Genomic DNA, 18569 nt, shown 5'->3' on the forward strand with positions numbered 1-18569 from the left:
AAATGGATGTTGGCTGGTGGCGGCACGTGTTCGGACTGTTTTGAAAGAGAGAGCAGGAATTATAGAAGCCAGTTCAGAAGAACAGTGCCCATGGAAGTATCTGTAGAAGAGGCATGCAGCAGAAACAGTACGTCTATGAGACAGCGAGTGGAGAGACTTTGTAAAAGATGAATCATTAATTAGTCTAACTGCCCTCTTCTGAATAAAATCAAGAAGCCTGAGAGAGGTTTTGGGGGCACCACCCTAGATGTGGGAACAATATTCCATGGCAGGGTGAATTTTCGATTTATACAGAATGAACAGCTGTTTGGAAGAAAAGTAACGCCTAGAGCGAAAGAGAAAACCAAGTTTTTTAGATGCAGAGGAAGCAATATTTGTAATGTGCTTGTGCCAAGAGAGATTAGAAGTCAGGGTGATCCTCAAAAGAGATATATCATTTTGCCTGGAAATCAGAGTGTCACTAAAGATAAGCATAGGAGCAGAAGAATCCTTTTTGCGAGATATAAGACAAGACTGAGTTTTAGAAGGGTTGAAATCAACTAAGTTGTCTTTGCCCCACTGGAGAATTAACTGAAGATCGGCATTTAAGGAATTCGTAGCAGATTTTTGAGAAGATGAAGCTGATTGAGCAGGACAAGGTTTCTCGAAATGGAAAGTGGAATGCAATGTGCTATCATCGGCAAAACTATGGATAGGATTTCCAGTCAATGGAAGAAGGTCATTAATATACAAGAGGAAAAGAGTGGGGGGGAGGGAAGAAAAGATTATACACTAGCTGATCCGGAAGCCTCCTAGAGAGTTACCAATAGGTTCAGTCCAGTATACTAACTAGCGGCCGGCCTGAGAACACTGTTTTAGAGCTGTACCCTCGAAATGTAAGGAATATTGGATCTCGCCATGATGTTCATCATAACCTCAAAAGTCATCAATCATACTGCATGATGGAAGAGATAGGGAAGGATTGACCGGAACTTAGCTCTAGAGACTAAACATAGGTTCCACCACTTCAAGCCTCCAATAAGCAAAGTGGTGGTATTGCACCGGTTGATGAGAATCATCTACCACCTGGTACTGCCTGGTAACATAGAGGGGCGGCAATTAAATTGGTCAGACAAGATCTATCTTTAACAAACCCATGCTGTGTCTTAATTATTACTGCAGTCTTGTCTAGATGATCCTGCAATGCTTCTTTAACCAATGATTCCATTATTTTCCCTGGAACACAATTTAAACTAACAGGTCTGTAGTTACTTTTGTCACCTTTTGAACCCCCTTTGTGAATTAGTGATACATTTGTATACCTCCAGTCCATGGGGACCTTCCCTGAGTTCAAGGAAGCTCTCATAATTATGGCTAAGGGTTTGCTTACTTCCTTTGCTGCCTCCTTTAATATAACTAGATAGATCCCATCCACTCCACGTGCCTTCCTTATGTTTAACTTCAACAATTTCTCCTTCACTTTGCTCTCAGTTATTACAAAATCACTTAGCTCCCTGTTAGAGTTTGATAAACTTCTGGCATTCCCCTCATTGAATAACTCCTCATGTGTGAATGTAGATGCAAAATACTCATTCAGTTTATCAACTACCTGAGCATGATCATCAATAGTCAACCCATCTATGTTAAGTGGTCCAATCTGATTCATCCCTTTCCTTCTAGAGTTTACATAAGTAAAGAACTCTTTGCATCCTTTGCTAAAGATTTCTTGTAATTTGCCTTCACTTGCCTAACTTCCTTTGTGACTTGATTACAGACTAGTTTATATCTGTGTCACCTTCTTCTGTGTAGGCTTCAGGTGACATAGGCTTCTGTGTCACCTGATACTTTATAGTGGGGTCAATTGTAGGGTTCCCTGCTATTTTAAGGAGATAAAACATTTCATGGCAGTTTTTCCAGTTCAAGATGTGAAAGCATCTTCGTTATTGGCTGTCAGTTTAAGCTGGTTATGCATTTTATGGCAGTACCTCCAATCATCACAATCTGGCTGGTGTCCAATTTGTTGAATCATGCAAGTTTTTTTATTTACCTTTTGCTCACGTCATTGAAGATAACTCCAAAATAAGCAATGTAATAAAATTTTAAAAAATGTCTAATGCACTAAAGAGGTTTTTATATTTGAAAAAATAATTAAAAATATTTGTTTTAATATAAAAAAATAGATTTTCAACAGTTCTATTTTTAATACATTAAAAAATAAAGGTGGCATGAAAATGTGATAAGGCAGTTATAAATCAGAAAAATAACTTTTGCTGAGTGTATGTGTGTTTGCTATTACTTATTGAATAATCCTATGCTGGATCTCAAGCACAGACTAACAACCTCTCTCATTTGGCTGCTGTATGAACTTACGCTGATTAGGACTCCTGATTTCTAGGTATTACAAAATGTTTTAGACTGGAGTTTAAATTTAATCCCGGACCTGGAGCTGCTTGGAATTAATTTTGATTTAATGTAGGACATAAATTACATGACTTCTAGATATAATATGATACATGTTTTACAAAACCTGTATCATACTGTACCATTAAAATTGGATTGGACTGTGAAATTTTTTCTGAGGGAATATAGAATTTTGGAGTATAGGTTTTAGTATTAACATGTCACAGGATATTAATTGGACAAAGCTTCTCTTCAGTGGTTTTACTCTATTATTTAAGGATTATTTGGTAGAGTGAATTATTATTTGAATATAATTAGCTGTATCTGTGAACTAGATTTACTATGAGATGGGCTTTGTTTTGAATCACTTATTGGACTTAGTATTTTGGTGACCTGAGTGTTCTGAGTTTTTGATTAAATTTAAGAAGAATGATTTGTATTGGGATCTGTGAACTGGATATATAAGGAATCAGACTTTAATTTTGATACACTGTTAAACATAAATATTTGTATATTTTAAATTTGTATGATACTGTTTGTAAGATATTGTACCTCATTCTCTGTATTTTTTGTATTATGTTAGTAGCAATGCTTTTTTTGTAAAAAAATAGATTCCAGTACTCATTCTTTGCTATGAGGAAAAATTGAAAATTAAAAGGATATGAAAAGTACTCTGAAAAAATTTTTTTCCTGATATTGTTACTTTAGTAGTAATGTTTTTGGATTAAGAACAACAAATTAGTATATTAACACAGTTTATTAAGCATAAATTTATTATTCAAGTATATAAAAAAATAATTAAATGTGAGTAAAATAAGTAAATAAATCGGTCAACTACTGAGTGCCGGGCACTCCAGATGAAAGGGTCCGTAGTCACGAATGATCGTTAGTGTAGTATCTCAAATAGAGAGCTTTATGGTAACTAAAAAAAGTTTCCAGTACCCCGGCTTGGCCTAAACCAAGGAACTAACGAAAACATTGTCTATTAGAGTGTTTCCAGTTGTTGTGAATGACAAGGGTGGGAGAAGCGACTCCGACTTCTTCCTGGAGAAGCGATTAAAGTCTTGGGAGAGAAGCGATGGCAGGTGAGGGTCATGCAAGGCTCCATGCAGGCACCTACCCACCACCTGTGCCTCAACACTGGCTCTGAGTACCTCCTTGCCGGGACAACTCAGGCTTTGAAAATTTTTAAAAAATACTTTTCGTCTCAAAATTTATAAATGACCTTTATAGAATTATTAAATAACTATTTAGCAACCTTTTTTTTGTCACCAAAAGGAGAGTTATTTAGCAAAAAGAAGCTCTCTATCGAAGTGCAATAATATATATATTTTTTTAATTTTAACATAAAAAGTAAATGACCGATTTCAATCGGAATAGTTTTCCCTTGATAAGCATCGAATAACGCATAGCTATTGTGATTTTTAAATTTTTAGCTCCATTAGCGATGGACACGAAAATTACTCATATTTTCCTGTCTGACACCGCCATTTTTAATTTTAAAAATATTTTAAACCTACTCTTTGAGCTCTTTCCAACGGTATATAATAAGCTATAGGTTGTCGATATTTTTTGTCCCCCCACATTTTATCCCTCAATTTCTCAGACAAATTTTTGTCAACAGTGATCAATATGGCATTATGTTGGCTCACACGATGTACAAACCCATGCAAAATTTCGAGTCAGTAGGTTGAGTTGTTCCAGAGATACAATGCTGCGACAGATGGACGGACAGACAGACAACTGAGTGACATTATATATAGGGTCTTTCGTTAGACTACAGACCCTAAAAATAATAAGTAAAAATAAATAACATAAATAAAATTAATTTCATAAAGTTTTTGTAGAATATTCCAAATTTTTATTAAGTTCTCATCCGACACCCTACGCCGGCTTCTTTTCTTCCTCTTTGTGTGTCAGTTACTGAATGACGTTTACGAAGCATCCACAAATCGACATATTTTGCTGGATCGAAGCGGGTCAGCGGGGGCCTGCAATTTTAAGAAACAGTAGTGAAGAAACTATTTTTGTCATCAACGAAGCTCTTGTTGGACTGGCGATAAGATTCATTTGTGAAAATCCTCGTTCACGTTGACTCGATGAAATTGGTATCGTACTCAGAGCGTCCATCAAATGCAATTAGGTATTCCCGAAATCAACGAATTGTATCTCTTTCATTTAACTGTAACCTAATTGACAATTTTCTAATTTCATTTTCACCAAATGGCAAAAATTCTTGTTTAGAAGGTTTAAACCTTCGTTGTCCTCGTTTTTCTTCTCTCGTCATTGATGTTGTCATTAGTTCCTAAATCTGAATTTTTTCTTCTTTTTTTTTTGAAACTGTCCAAAATGTTAGTGTCATTTGGATATTCAGGTATAACAGACCGTGTAAACAGACATAAGGAAAATTTATAGAAAAATGTCGATAACGCACATCCGCGAAAGAACAGATGATTATTTTTCGGGGTAAAATAAAATCGCTCTCTCCTAATTCTCGAACGGGGCACTTACAATTGATTTACAGCAGTGTCCTACCTACAGCCCGCCCGGAAAGTCAACTAAATCAGCATAAAGAAATCTAACTTTGAATTTTTTTTGAACATGGCCCCTGTACGGGAAAAGTTTGGACACCACTGCAGTAGAAGGTGGACCACAGCCCATTGGGAATACCCCTTGTTCTGCTCACTGTTGACCAGTGTGATTTCTCTGTATGTGGGACAGGTGGTCGGATAGGTTTTACCAGTACTAAGTTGTAGAATGGTAATCTCTTTAGCTCTCTTAATTCGCACAGCAGCACTAATTGCCTAAGTTGCCTGAAGGCCAGAAATGCGAACAGTGCATACCGAATTAATTCTCTCCGTTCACTATATGAAAATTTTCTTTGCTCAACGGAAACTATTTTAAATGTTACTTCCAAGGGGAATTCAAAATAATTCGCTATAAAAGGACTTCATTAAACAGAGGTCTGACTGAGTAATTTAGAATTATGAAAATGGTTATACAGTTTTATGTAGAAAATATCTTAACAATAGACAGTGAAAAAATGCAAATTTAGTTAAATAATTTTAAGCCTATTTGAATAGTAGGTAAACATGTGAAAAAAATTTATGGAATATAACAAATTTCGAAGTGCATTGCATCCAAATGTCACACGTCACTGTTAATAAAGGTGCCGGTATGCCATACCGTTGCGTACCGTCCCAAAAAAACACTGGTAAGTAGTATGCAGTTTTGTTAGTAGTTAGTAGTTTTGTATTATGTTAGTAGTAGTAGTGGCATATGATACAAGAAAGCAAGCTTGTAAATCATCGGCAAAAAAAAAAAAACTTTCCACATCACTTGTCCATCATCTCCAATAATTTGTCTAGTTCTTCCTTGAGTTCATTCAACTCACCCACTTCCACAACAACAGATGGAAGTTTGTTACAACAATCAACCACCCACTAGCTGAAAGTAAACTTCTTCACATCTATCCTTCCTCAATTTGAATTTATGCCCCCTCATATATGTAGTCTGAGCAAGAAGAAGAATGCCATCAGCATTGAGCTTACTCAATCTGATTTATGGCCTTAAAGGCCTTAAACATCTCAATCAGATTTGCTTAAAATTAGGATGTTTTCAAATTGCGGCTATCCACCTCAGGTTCTAGATAGGTTTCACACCTATCTAGAACCTGAGCTTCAGGCTCACAAATTTGTTGTGCAATCTAACCCTCCTTGTGTCAATGAATTTATTTATACTGCCCACATCCCCTATTATCTGGCGTATTGGCACGTCTTGTTAGGATTTTGTGTCTCCATCATATACGATGTGTGCAACTTCTGGGGAGGAAATCACGGTCTATTATTTCTAAGGTGAAAACACCTGTTCCTCCTCTCCTACAGAGTGGTTCCATATACCACATTACATGTCTGGATTGTGGGGGGTGTTATGTAGGCGAGTCCAGCAGAAGACTGAAAGATCGGGTTTCTGAACATGAGGTGGCTCTTCAAACCGCTAATTTTGAATGCTCCACAGTCGCTGAGCATTATTGGGTTGAGCAGCACAATCTTGATCACCAATCGAATATTGAAATCATTGACTATTCACGTGATTACCACCAATGCTCATGGCTTGAGGCTGCACATAGCTAGCAGTAATATTACCATGAATCGCACTTGCACCCCATTATGGAATGTACTGTTTTTCAGTGGGATGAGTGCTGCTGATCATCACATGTATGTAATTCTGTTCTACCAGCACCAGACTTGTGATGCATGATTGTGCACAACTGACTTTTGCTGTTGTAACCAACAATATATACTGGAGTACACCATTCACCAACTAAGCTGATGAAGAGGCACTTCATCTCAAAAGTTACTGTGTATTTTAACGCTTTTATTTTATATTTTATCTCTGTTTTAGTATTTTATGTATATATTATTTATTTCAATAAATTTATTTTAACTCGGGTAGTTGGCTGTCACTATAAAATTGTATGCTATTTCTCAGTCCATCTGCCTAATTTTTCTATATCTTGTTGCAGTGGCTTACCTTTATTTCTCATCTTCCTCATTGCACTGTAGTTCTTTCTATATTATCTTTTGGAGGAGAGGAGGGGGCATAACTAACAATTTCCATCTGTTCCATCTATGTTTTTTTTTATTAATGATTTTATTCCCCACCGGATCAATGCATACATCTGATAAAATGACCAGATGAGCACAGTGCCATACCAGTGACCAATTATCTATACTCATCAGTAGCTCAACATTTCAGAGTATAAGACCACTAAATTCATTCTGTGGAGGTCAGTATCATTTGCTGGACAAACACATAGGACAGATGTGTTTCACATCTGTCTTCACATAAAATGTTGCTAGAAACAAAAGGAATAGAGGCATGCATCTTCATCCAATTTTAGAAACAGTAATAACATAGCAAGACTGCCATATGTAGCCAATCATAAGAAAGGGGTCACCACACAGCATTACTGCAATTCAGGGAAGCTATTATCTTGTGACTGCAGTTATGTTAAGGAAGCTAGCATCAGATAAGAATCGCTAAGAGGATATATGTCACCGAGAAAGAGGCCAGAATCCATGAAAATTTTAATACTTTTTAATCTTGTTTATTTTTAGTTCTTTTACTGTAATATATTTTATTTAGTTAGTTTTATTTATTTTACAATGTACAGCATTATTCTAGTATACTTCTTGTTTTATAGTGCATGCAATTTAAGTTGCAACTACTAATCAGTTTATGGTTTTTTGGCCATGCCATATCATGGATACTTATAATTTCCTCCTGAAATCATAAAAATCTTCATTAGTTATTTTATTTTTTTACATAATTTCATTATAAGGATAAAAGAAACTGAAATACCCATTCTTCCATTAAACGTGCTCGTTCTTCTAATAATTCATGAAGCTTCTCACCTATTCCACCAGGAGCACCAAATTCAAGTACATACTGCAATGAAAAGAAATAAAATGTACACAACTGCCTTGCCATTTATTGCAGGCAAGAGGATTATTTTACATAATTTTCACATTGTTTTTATATTATAATTCATTATTAGAAACGTTAACTAATGCTGACTGATTTCTTTAAATTACGGAACCTAAAAATGCAATCAGTTTCACTAACTGGGATTTTTGGTGATGAAATTAAATTGACCTTTAGAAGTGATTATTAAAATTATGTTGTGATTAGCATTAGCATTAGTAGAGGCATTTGATGCAAGAAAGCAAGCTTATGCAGCATCAGCCAAAAAAAAAAAAAAAAAACCACTTCCACTTCACCCCTCTGTTCGTTCAAAATACCTGTCCAGCTGAGCCTTAAACTTATTTAGGCTATCAACCTCCACCACAAGGGATGGCAGTCTGTTCCACCAACCACCCACCCGCTGGCTAAAGGCAAATTTCCGCATGTCTATCCTACATCTGTCTTTCCTCAATTTGAATTTATGCCCTCTCAGGTGATTTTTCTGAGCTAGAGGAAGAATCCCATCAGCATTGAGCATGCTTAAACCATTCAAGGCTTTATACACCTCTATCAGATCACCTCGCTGGTGCCTAGTCTCCAGACACTGTAATTTGCAAAACTTAAGCCTTTCTTCGTAAGAGCACCCCTTTGTTCCATTCACAATTCTTGTTGCCCTTCTCTGTACTCGTTCCAGCAGCTCTACATCCTTCTGGAAATGAGGCCTCCAGACCTGTATACAGTACTCTAGGTGTGGCCTGACCATTGCCTTATACAATGGAATAATCACCTCCTTATCCCTGCTGGAAAAATTCCTGTATACCAGCAGATGGGCTGAGAGGTGGCAAATGAAGTTTAACATTGACAAATGTAAAGTACTACACATGGGAAACAGCAACCCCAGGGCAACGTATCAACTCTGTGGTACTACACTGACAGTGGTAGAGAATGAAAGGGACTTGGGGGTGATTGTGCAGGCAGATATGAAGTTCTCTGAGCAGTGCAGACGGGCTGCAAGAGTAGCTCATGGAGTATTGTCAATGATATACAGGAATTTTTCCAGCAGGGATAAGGAGGTGATTATTCCATTGTACAAGGCAATGGTCAGGCCACACCTAGAGTACTGTATACAGGTCTGGAGGCCTCATTTCAAGAAGGATGTAGAGCTGCTGGAACGAGTACAGAGAAGGGCAACAAGATTAGTGAATGGAACAAAGGGGTGCTCTTACGAGGAAAGGCTTAAGTTTTGCAAATTACAGTGTCTGGAGACTAGGCACCAGCGAGGTGATAAGTTTAAGGCTCAGCTGGACAGGTATTTTGAACGAACAGAGGGGTGAAGTGGAAGTGGGTTTTTTTTTTTTTTTTTTTTTTTGGCTGATGCTGCATAAGCTTGCTTTCTTGCATCAAATGCCTCTACTAATGCTAATGCTAATCATTGACAATACTCCATGAGCTACTCTTGCAGCCCGTCTGCACTGCTCAGAGAACTTCATATCTGCCTGCACAATCACCCCCAAGTCCCTTTCATTCTCTACCACTGTCAGTGTAGTACCACAGAATTGATACATTGCTCTGGGGTTGCTGTTTCCCATGTGTAGTACTTTACATTTGTCAATGTTAAACTTCATTTGCCACCTCTCAGCCCATCTGCTCAACCTTTCCAGATCCTGTTACAGCAGCATAGTGTCAGTAGTGTCCTTGACAACCCTGCCAACCTTTGTATCATCTGCAAACTTGGACATTAAGCTTGATATACCATCATCAATATCATTTATAAATACAGAAAACAATAATGGACCCAACACTGAGCCCTGAGGGACTCCACTAATAACATTAGTCCACGATGAGCAGTGTCCATTGATTACCACTCTCTGTCTTCTCCCCCTCAACCACCCCTTTATCCATAGCAGCAATTTGCCTCCAATGTCACACTGCTCCAATTTGTGTAGCAGTCTTCCATGTGCAACAGTATCAAAAGCCTTTCTAAGATCCAAGTATATAATATCAAAGTTATTCCCTGCATCCAGTTCTTTTGTGACTGCATCATAGTATCCAATCAAGTTGGTCAGGCAAGACTTCCCCTTAACAAAACCATGCTGTGTCTGAGCTATAACTGAAGTCTTGTCTAAATGATCCTGCAGTGCTTCATTAACCAGTGCCTCCAATAATTTTCCTGGAACAGAAGTTAAGCTCACAGGTCTATAATTACTTGTGTCAGCCTTTGATCCTCCTTTGTGAATTGGGGTCACATTTGCACATTTCCAGTCTATGGGTACCTCCCCTGAGTCCAAGGAAGCTCTCATAATTATGGCTAAGGGTTTGCTTACTTCCTTTGCTGCCTCCTTTAATATAACTGGATAGATCCCATCCACCCCGGGTGCCTTTCTTGTGTTTATCTTCAACAGTTTCTCCTCCACTTTACTCCCAGTTATTTCAAGATTCTGTAGCTTACTGCTAGAGTTGAATACACCTCTGGCATTCCCCTTGCTGAATAACTCCTCATGTGTGAATGTCGATGCAAAATATTCATTTAGTTTGTTAGCTACCTGAGCAGGATCATCAACAGTTGACCCATCAATATCAAGTGGACCAATCTGATTCATCCCCTTCCTTCTAGAGTTTACATAAGTAAAGAACTCTTTGCTGTTTTTCTTTGCATCCCTTGCCAAGGATTTCTCGTAATCTGCCTTCGCCTGCCTAACCTCCTTTGTAACTTGGTTGCATATCAACTTGTATCTATCATAGGCTTCTGTGTCATGTGTTAATTTATATGTATCCCATGCATTTTTCTTCTCTGCCATATGCCTCATTAGTTCATCTGACATCCATTTTGGCCTAAACCTTGAACAATATTTCTTAGTTGGTATGTAAAGCCTAGTAGCTTCCAAGATAAGTTCTTTGAATGCTTCCCATTTTGAATTTGCTGTTGGTAACATCATCATGATACTACAAGTCATTGTGATACTACAAGTCATTGTAAGGTAGAATTATTCAGAATTATTTCATCCATGAAAAATTTGTTACTTGTTTGAAATGTTTGAACGTATATTCCACATAACACCCCATGCTTTTGTACTGCAGTTTGAAACAATGTGCAAACATCACACTTTCTGTATGTATGAGAAAGACACTCTGATGTGCAAGCAAACTTTATATTTGCTTAATGTCGTTTGTAGCAGATTAGTCAGCTGGATTCAACTGTATGGAGTGGTTTGGGTTTGATTCCTGTCAAACCCAAACCTGTCAGCTCTGGGTTTGACTCCTGTTATGTCTGTTTGGTGTGACAAAAGTATGTTATAGGCCTAATGACGCTGATGAGTACAATGAACAGTTGTGCAGAGAAATAGAATGGGCCAGTAAATCAGAATGTCTTGTAATGGGAATTTTAACTTTCCAGATATTGACTAGAACTTGTGGGTTGGTCACTCACATGCTAGCAAGACTTTTGTGGATTTATTGGAGGATTGTTTTCTACAGCAACATGTTCGAGGGGCAACCAGAGGGAGTAATACCCTTGATCTGATTATCAGCAGTGATGATGCATGATTAGGAATTTGCAGATAAAGGAACCACTAGGTGACAGTGATCACAGTGTACTGATGTGGGATTTACTTAAAGATGTAACTATGATCAAGGGTAAAGAGAAAGGTTTTTGTTTTCGTAAAGGTGACTGCAGAGGTCTCAGACAGTTTTTAAATTCTATAGAGAGGAATCAACTGATGATGTTACCAAAGGTGAATTCTAAATGGGAAGCCTTCAGGGACTTAATCTTGGAGGCAAATAGGCTTTTCATACCAACTAAGAAATACTGTTCAAGGTTCAGGCCTAAATGGATGTCGGATGAATTAATGAGGATCATGGCAGAGAAAAAAAATGTATGGAATGCATATAAATTATCAGGCGACACAGAAGCCTGCAATTGATATAAGATAGTCTGTAATTAAGTCACAAAGGAGGTTAGGCAGGCGAAAGCAGATGACGAGAAATCTTTGGCAAAGGATGCAAAGAAAAACAGCAAAAACTTCTTTACTTATGTAAACACTAGAAGGAAGAGGATGAATCAGATTGGTTCACATAACATAGATGGTTCGACTATATGATCCTGCTCAAGTAGCTGATAAAATGAATGGGTATTTTGCATCTACATTCACACATGAGGAGTTATTCAAGGATGGGAATGCCAAAAGTCTAACAGGGAGCTAAGTGATTTTGTGATAACTGAGAGCAAAGTGGAGGAGAATTTGTTGAAGTTAAACGTAAAAAATTCACCTGGGGCAGATGGAATCTACCAGTTATAATGAAGAAGGCAACAAGGGAAGTAAGCAATCCTTAGCCATAATTATGAGAGCATCCTTAGAGTCAGGGGAGGTCCCATGGACTGGAGATATGCAAATCCCCAATTCACAAAAGGGGTTCAAAGGGTGACACAAATAATTATAGACCGGTTAGTTTAACTTATGTTCCAGGAAAAATAATGGAATCACCTAGACAAGACAGCAGCAATAGTTCAGACACAGCATGGGTTTGTTAAGGGAAAGTCTTGTCTGACCAATTTGGATACTACGATGTGGTAACAAAGGAACCGGATGCTAAAATATAATTTTGATATCATATACTTGGTTTTCAGGAAAGCTTTTGATACTGTTGCATTAGCATTAGCATTAGTAGAGGCATATGATGCAAGACAGCAAGCTTATGCAGCATCAGCCAAAAAAAAAAAAAAAACTTCCACTTCACCCCTCCATCCGTTCGAAATACCTGTCCAACTGAGCCTTAAATTTCTTTAGGCTATCAACTTCCACAACGAGGGATGGAAGTCTGTTCCACAAACCAACTACCCACTGACTAAAGGCAAATTTCCGCACATCTATCCTACATCTGTCTTTCCTCAATTTGAATTTATGCCCTCTCGGGTGATTATTCTGAGCAAGAGGAAGAATACCATCAACATTCAGCATGCTAAAACCATTCAAGACTTTATACACCTCTATCAGATCACCTCCCCGGTGCCTAGTCTCCAGACACTGTAATTTGCAAAACTTAAGCCTTTCTTCGTAAGAGCAACCCTTTGTTCCATTCACTAATCTTATTGCCCTTCTCTGTACTCGTTCCAGCAGCTCTACATCCTTCTTGAAATGAGGCCTCCAGACCTGTATACAGTACTCTAGGTGTGGCCTGACCATTGCCTTATACAAGGGAATAATCACCTCCTTATCCCTGCTAGAAAAATTTCTGTATATCGTTGACAAGACACCATGAGCTACTCTTGCAGCCCATCTGCACTGCTCAGAGAACTTCATATCTGCCTGCACAATTACCCCCAGGTCCTTTTCATTCTCTACCACTGTCAGTGTAGTACCACAGAGTTGATACATTGCTCTGGGGGTTGCTGTTTCCCATATGTAGTACTTTACATTTGTCAATGTTAAACTTCATTTGCCACCTCTCAGCCTATCTGCTCAACCTTTCCAGATCCTGTTGCAGCAGCATAGCGTCCTTAACAACCCTTCCAACCTTTGTATCGTCTGCAAACTTGGACATTAAGCTTGATATACCATCATCAATATTATTTATAAATACAGAAAACAATAATGGACCCAACACGGAACCCTGAGGGACTCCACTAATAACATTAGTCCACGATGAGCAGTGTCCATTGATTACCACTCTCTGTCTTCTTCCCCTCAACCACCCCTTTATCCATAGCAGCAATTTGCCTCCAATGCCACTCTGCTCCAATGTGTGCAGCAATCTTCCATGTGCAACAGTATCAAAGGCCTTTCTAAGATGCAAGTATATAATATCAAAGTTATTCTGTGCATCCAGTTCTTTTGTGACTGCATCATAGTATCCAATCAAATTGGTCAGGAAAGACTGTCCCTTAACAAAACCATGCTGTGTCCGAGCTATAACTGAAGTCTTGTCTAGATAATCCTGCAGTGCTTCTTTAACCAGTGCCTCCATTAATTTTCCTGGAACAGAAGTTAAACTCACAGGTCTATAATTACTTGTGTCAGCCTTTGATCCTCCTTTGTGAATTGGGGTCACATTTCCACATCTCCAGTCTATGGGTACATCCCCTCAGTCCAAGGAAGCTCTCATAATTATTGCTAAGGGTTTGCTTACTAAGGGTTAATATAACTGGATAGATTCCATCCACACCTGGTGCCTTCCTTGTGTTCATCTTCAACAATTTCTTTTCCACTTTACTCTCAGTTATTACGAGATTATATTGCTTACTGCCAGAGTTGAATACACCTCTGGCATTCCCCTCGCTTGGAAGATACTAGGCTTTACATACCAACTAAGAAATATTGTTCAAGGTTTAGGCCTAAATGGATGTCAGATGAACTAATGAGACATATGGCAGAGAAGAAAAATGCATGGGACACATATAAATTAATGGGTGACATGGAAGCTGGTCTGTAACCAGGCAAAGGCAGATTATGAGAAATCCTTGGCAAAGGATGAAAAGAAAAACAAAAAACAGTTCTTTTGCTATGTAAACTCTAGAAGGAAAGGGATGAATCAGATTGGTCCACTGGATATTGAGGATCCTGCTCAGGTGGCTAACAAACTAAATGAGTATTTTGCATCTAAATTCACACATGAGGAGTTATTGAGAAAGGGGAATACCAGAGGTGAAGTAAACTCTGGCAATGAGCTAGATGATTTTGTAATAACTGAGAGGAAAGTGGAGGAGAAATTGTTGAGGATGAACATAAAAAAGGCACCCGGGGTGGATGGGAACTATCCAGTTATATTAAAGGAGGCAGCAAAGGAAGTAAGCAAACCATTAGCCATAATTATGAGTGCTTCTTTGAGCTCAGGGAAGGTACACATAGACTGGAGATGTGCAAATGTGACTCCACTTCACAAAGGAGGATCAAAGGCTGACATAAAGTAATTATAGACCTGTGAGTTTAACTTCTGTTCCAGGAAAATTAATGGAGGCACTGGTTAAAGAAGCACTGCAGGATCATCTAGACAAGACTTCAGTTATAGCTCGGACACAGCATGGTTTTGTTAAGGGATAGTCTTGCCTCACCAATTTGATTGGATACTATGATGCAGTCACAAAAAAATTGGATGCACGGAATAACTTTGTATTATATATTTCAATCTTAGAAAGGCTTTTGATACTGTTGCACATGGAAGACTGCTGCACAAATTGGAGGCAAATTGCTGCTATGGATAAAGGGATGATTGAGGGGGAGAAGACAGAGAGTGGTAATCAATGGACACTGCTTATTGTCGACTAATGTTATGAGTGGAGTCCCTCAGGGTTCAGTGTTGGGTCCATTGTTGTTTTCTATATTTATAAATGATATTGATGATGATATGTCAAACTTAATGTCCAAGTTTGCAGACGATACAAAGGTTGGCACGGTTGTTAAGGACACTACTGACGCTATGCTGCTGCAACAGGATCTGGAAAGGTTGAACAGATGGGCTGAGAGGTGGCAAATGCAGTTTAACATTGACAAATGTAAAGTACTGCATATGGGAAACAGTAACCTCAGAGCAGCGTATCAACTCTGTGGTACTACACTGACAGTGGTAGAGAATGAAAAGGACCTGGGGGTAATTGTGTAGGCAGATATGTTTTCTGAGCAGTGCAGATGGGCTGCAAGAGTAGCTCATAGTGTCTTGTCAATGATATACAGGAATGTTTTTAGCAGGGATAAGGAGGTGATTATTCCCTTGTATAAGGCAATGGTCAGGCCACACCTTGAGTACTGTATACAGGTCTGGAGGCCTGATTTCAAGAAGGATGTAGAGCTACCGGAACGAGTACAGAGAAGGGCAACAAGATTAATGAATGGAACAAAGGGTTGCTCTTACGAAGAAAGGCTTAAGTTTTGCAAATTACAGTGTCTGGAGACTAGGCACTGGCGAGGTGATCTGATAGAGGTGTATAAAGCCTTGAATGGTTTTAGCATGTTCAATGACGATGGGATTCTTCCTCTTGCTCAGAATAATCACCTGAGAGGGCATAAATTTAAATTGAGGAAAGACAGATGTAGGATAGATGTGCAGAAATTTGCCTTTAGCCAGCGGGTAGTTGGTTGGTGGAACAGACTTCCATCCCTTGTTGTGGAAGCTGATAGCCTAAATAAATTTAAGGCTCAGCTGGTATTTCGAAGGAATGGAGGGATGAAACGGGAGTGGTTTTTTTTCTGGCTGATGCTGCATAAGCTTGCTTTCTTGCATCATATGCCTCTACTAATGCTAATGCTAACAACATTAGCAACTTAGTTAATGCATACAGTGCATTACATTTCAGGAATATTAGCATATAATGATAATAAATTTTTTTTTTGTCCTCGCCTTTGCCCATTATTATATGGGGTCACTGTTTTCATTGTTTTGGCATGCAATTTTTATGGCCAGATGCCCTTCCTGACGCCAACCCTCACCCTTTATCCGGACTGGGAATATGCGGTGGTCATTCCCTGATCAGCCGCATCCTTCGTATTTGGTGGGTACGGGCTCGAACCCCGGTCTAATCAAGAAGCGTGTGCTATGCACTACTGCTCCTGCCCACGGAGGTGCCATATACTGTGTAATGATAATACATAATTTATAAAAATAAAAATAAAAAAATTACTTCTATGCACAAACTGAAATCATTTCATTTCTACACATCCACCATATTGCCCATTCATTTCTCCAATCAGCTCATGGTAACAAACAATATCCAATGCTTAAACTAATAGATAGCCTATGTCATATTCGTGAAAAAAAAACAAATGAAAGAATGACTGCCGAGTTTCTATTCATTTGAGTTTAATGAAATTTGAGATGCCTCAACAAATTTGCCTAAAGAACCAAATATGAAAAAAAATGTGAAATATGAAATTTGGTGGGGAAGTAAAGGAAGAAAAAAGAGGTGCAGGCAGAATCCCACCTTAAGATATGCAAGCAGAAATAGATTTCATTAGCAAAACATCCTTTCTAAGAAAATTTATATAATGGTTAATTAGTATAAAACGAAATTTTCTTGAGGGGGGAACTTTGGCCACCCATTGACTGGTAACCCCCATGGGTGGACCTAGGCTCCTGATCTTGCTCATTCATCACATTCCTATTTTTAGACTGGAAAACTGGTATAAAAAGAAACAAAGATTACATGCACAAATGCAACAGTTGATAGATGGCCTGGTTTTTAGTCTCTTGTCCTAGTTTTACAAAAAAAGAAATTCTCATAAAAAACAACAGAGTTTACAATATAAATTAACCAACTATTTGGAACTATTGGATTACATAATGAAAGATAAAAGGGAGCGATACCTAGTAGCAAGTATGAAAAGTACAATTAGATTTGTTTCTTGTTTATTTTCAGTTATTTGTTTAAAAGAAAATTCATACAAGCAAATAAAAACTTTGTTATCCCAGTTTATCTGGCCAAAGATTTGCCAACCCAGTAAACACAGTATGTTAAACCTGAACTATACACTTTCATATAAACATTTTCAGTTAAACATAAATATATGAACATTTTCAGGTAATTTTTACTTATTACATGAAAGTATAATATTATTTGAGAGACTACTTAAACAAAAATATAAGAAGCAAAACATATATTTCAATATTTCAACATACTCCAGAAGTATGATTAACGCTGTTTTTGCTACTACAGGCTTAAAAATGATTTATACCGAATTTCATATATGAAATGATAAGTAATCACAGAAAGTAAGTGCAAAAATTTTCCCTTTTTTGTGAAAAATAAAACTAATGAAAATGAAGAAAAGTTCAGAAATTTTAGCGAGACTGAAGAAACTTGTGTCTTAGCTAAAAATTAAATACAAATATGAAATTAATTTCCAAAAAATAACTATTTGATTTCCACTCAATTTTGTATAAAGTTTGAGCAGAAAAAACTATTTTCTGCTTAATTATTTTTTTTTTCTTCAGCTATAAAAGGGGATACCTTTTCAGACTTCTTGAACTGTTCATCTGTGAGTCTACATTTGAGAGTTTCTAGATACTTTTGTAGGAGTGGCTGTAGTGGTGGAACTGGAAGACATTGAAGTTTGTGTTGATGAGCTAGCATATGATCCTTAGCCTTGTGTTTCACATCTTCCGAAGTTGACCCAACTAGTGATCTGATGACATTATTAAACAATTTCAATTGGGAAATCTGTAATAAAAAGTTTTTTTTTTAAAATAAGTTATAAAGAACAGTCAAGAAAGAGAATTAACATGTTCTAAAAATTAGTTCTACAGGAAAACATAAACAATATACGAAACAATACATGTAGAATTAAACCTGCACAAAATTCATCAGATGGATTTTCTGTTTGAATTTTCTAAGTATTCTTGGTTACAGTTTAAAACCAACAAGTTCAAAAAGGAGAATAAAACAAACACATTTAAAAAAACACATTAAGCAAAAAAAAAAAAAAATAGTAGCACTTATTTGTCACACGAAAAACCCATATTTCCAGAAGAAAACACTGTATGTCCCCATAGTACTTTTTCGTACTGAGCAGCATGTTTAGTACGAAAAAGCCCATAAAATTACATCTTCATCAGGTTTGAATGCAGAGCATAGAAGAACAGCAATTGTAACCACTGTTACAATTATGAGGACCAGTAGCACCACAGACATGAGGCATAAAAGGTAATACCATCATGGGGGCTCTGAGATGTCACAGCCCCATATAATTTCCCAGCTTGCTTGCCTTTAGTGAAGCCTACCCCATGTCATGACTAAAAAA

At 37.7% G+C, this 18569-nt stretch overlaps 1 protein-coding gene across 1 annotated transcript in view; it reads right to left on the reverse strand.

Annotated features, from left to right (window-relative positions):
• The window catches only part of LOC150087736 (carnitine O-acetyltransferase-like), an 83667-nt gene that overhangs the window by 40692 nt on the left and 24406 nt on the right, over positions 1-18569 (reverse strand). The window contains exons 2-3 of the mRNA XM_090369188.1: positions 17780-17989; positions 7744-7830 (exon numbers count right to left, since the gene is read on the reverse strand). Of these exons, the coding sequence (XP_090225314.1) occupies positions 7744-7830; positions 17780-17989 (297 nt within the window). The remainder of the gene's footprint in view (positions 1-7743; positions 7831-17779; positions 17990-18569) is intronic.

Source organism: Mastigoproctus giganteus, chromosome 3, assembly GCF_048544385.1.
Source record: "Mastigoproctus giganteus isolate SK-2022 chromosome 3, ASM4854438v1, whole genome shotgun sequence".
In the NCBI taxonomy this organism is placed as follows: domain Eukaryota; kingdom Metazoa; phylum Arthropoda; class Arachnida; order Uropygi; family Thelyphonidae; genus Mastigoproctus; species Mastigoproctus giganteus.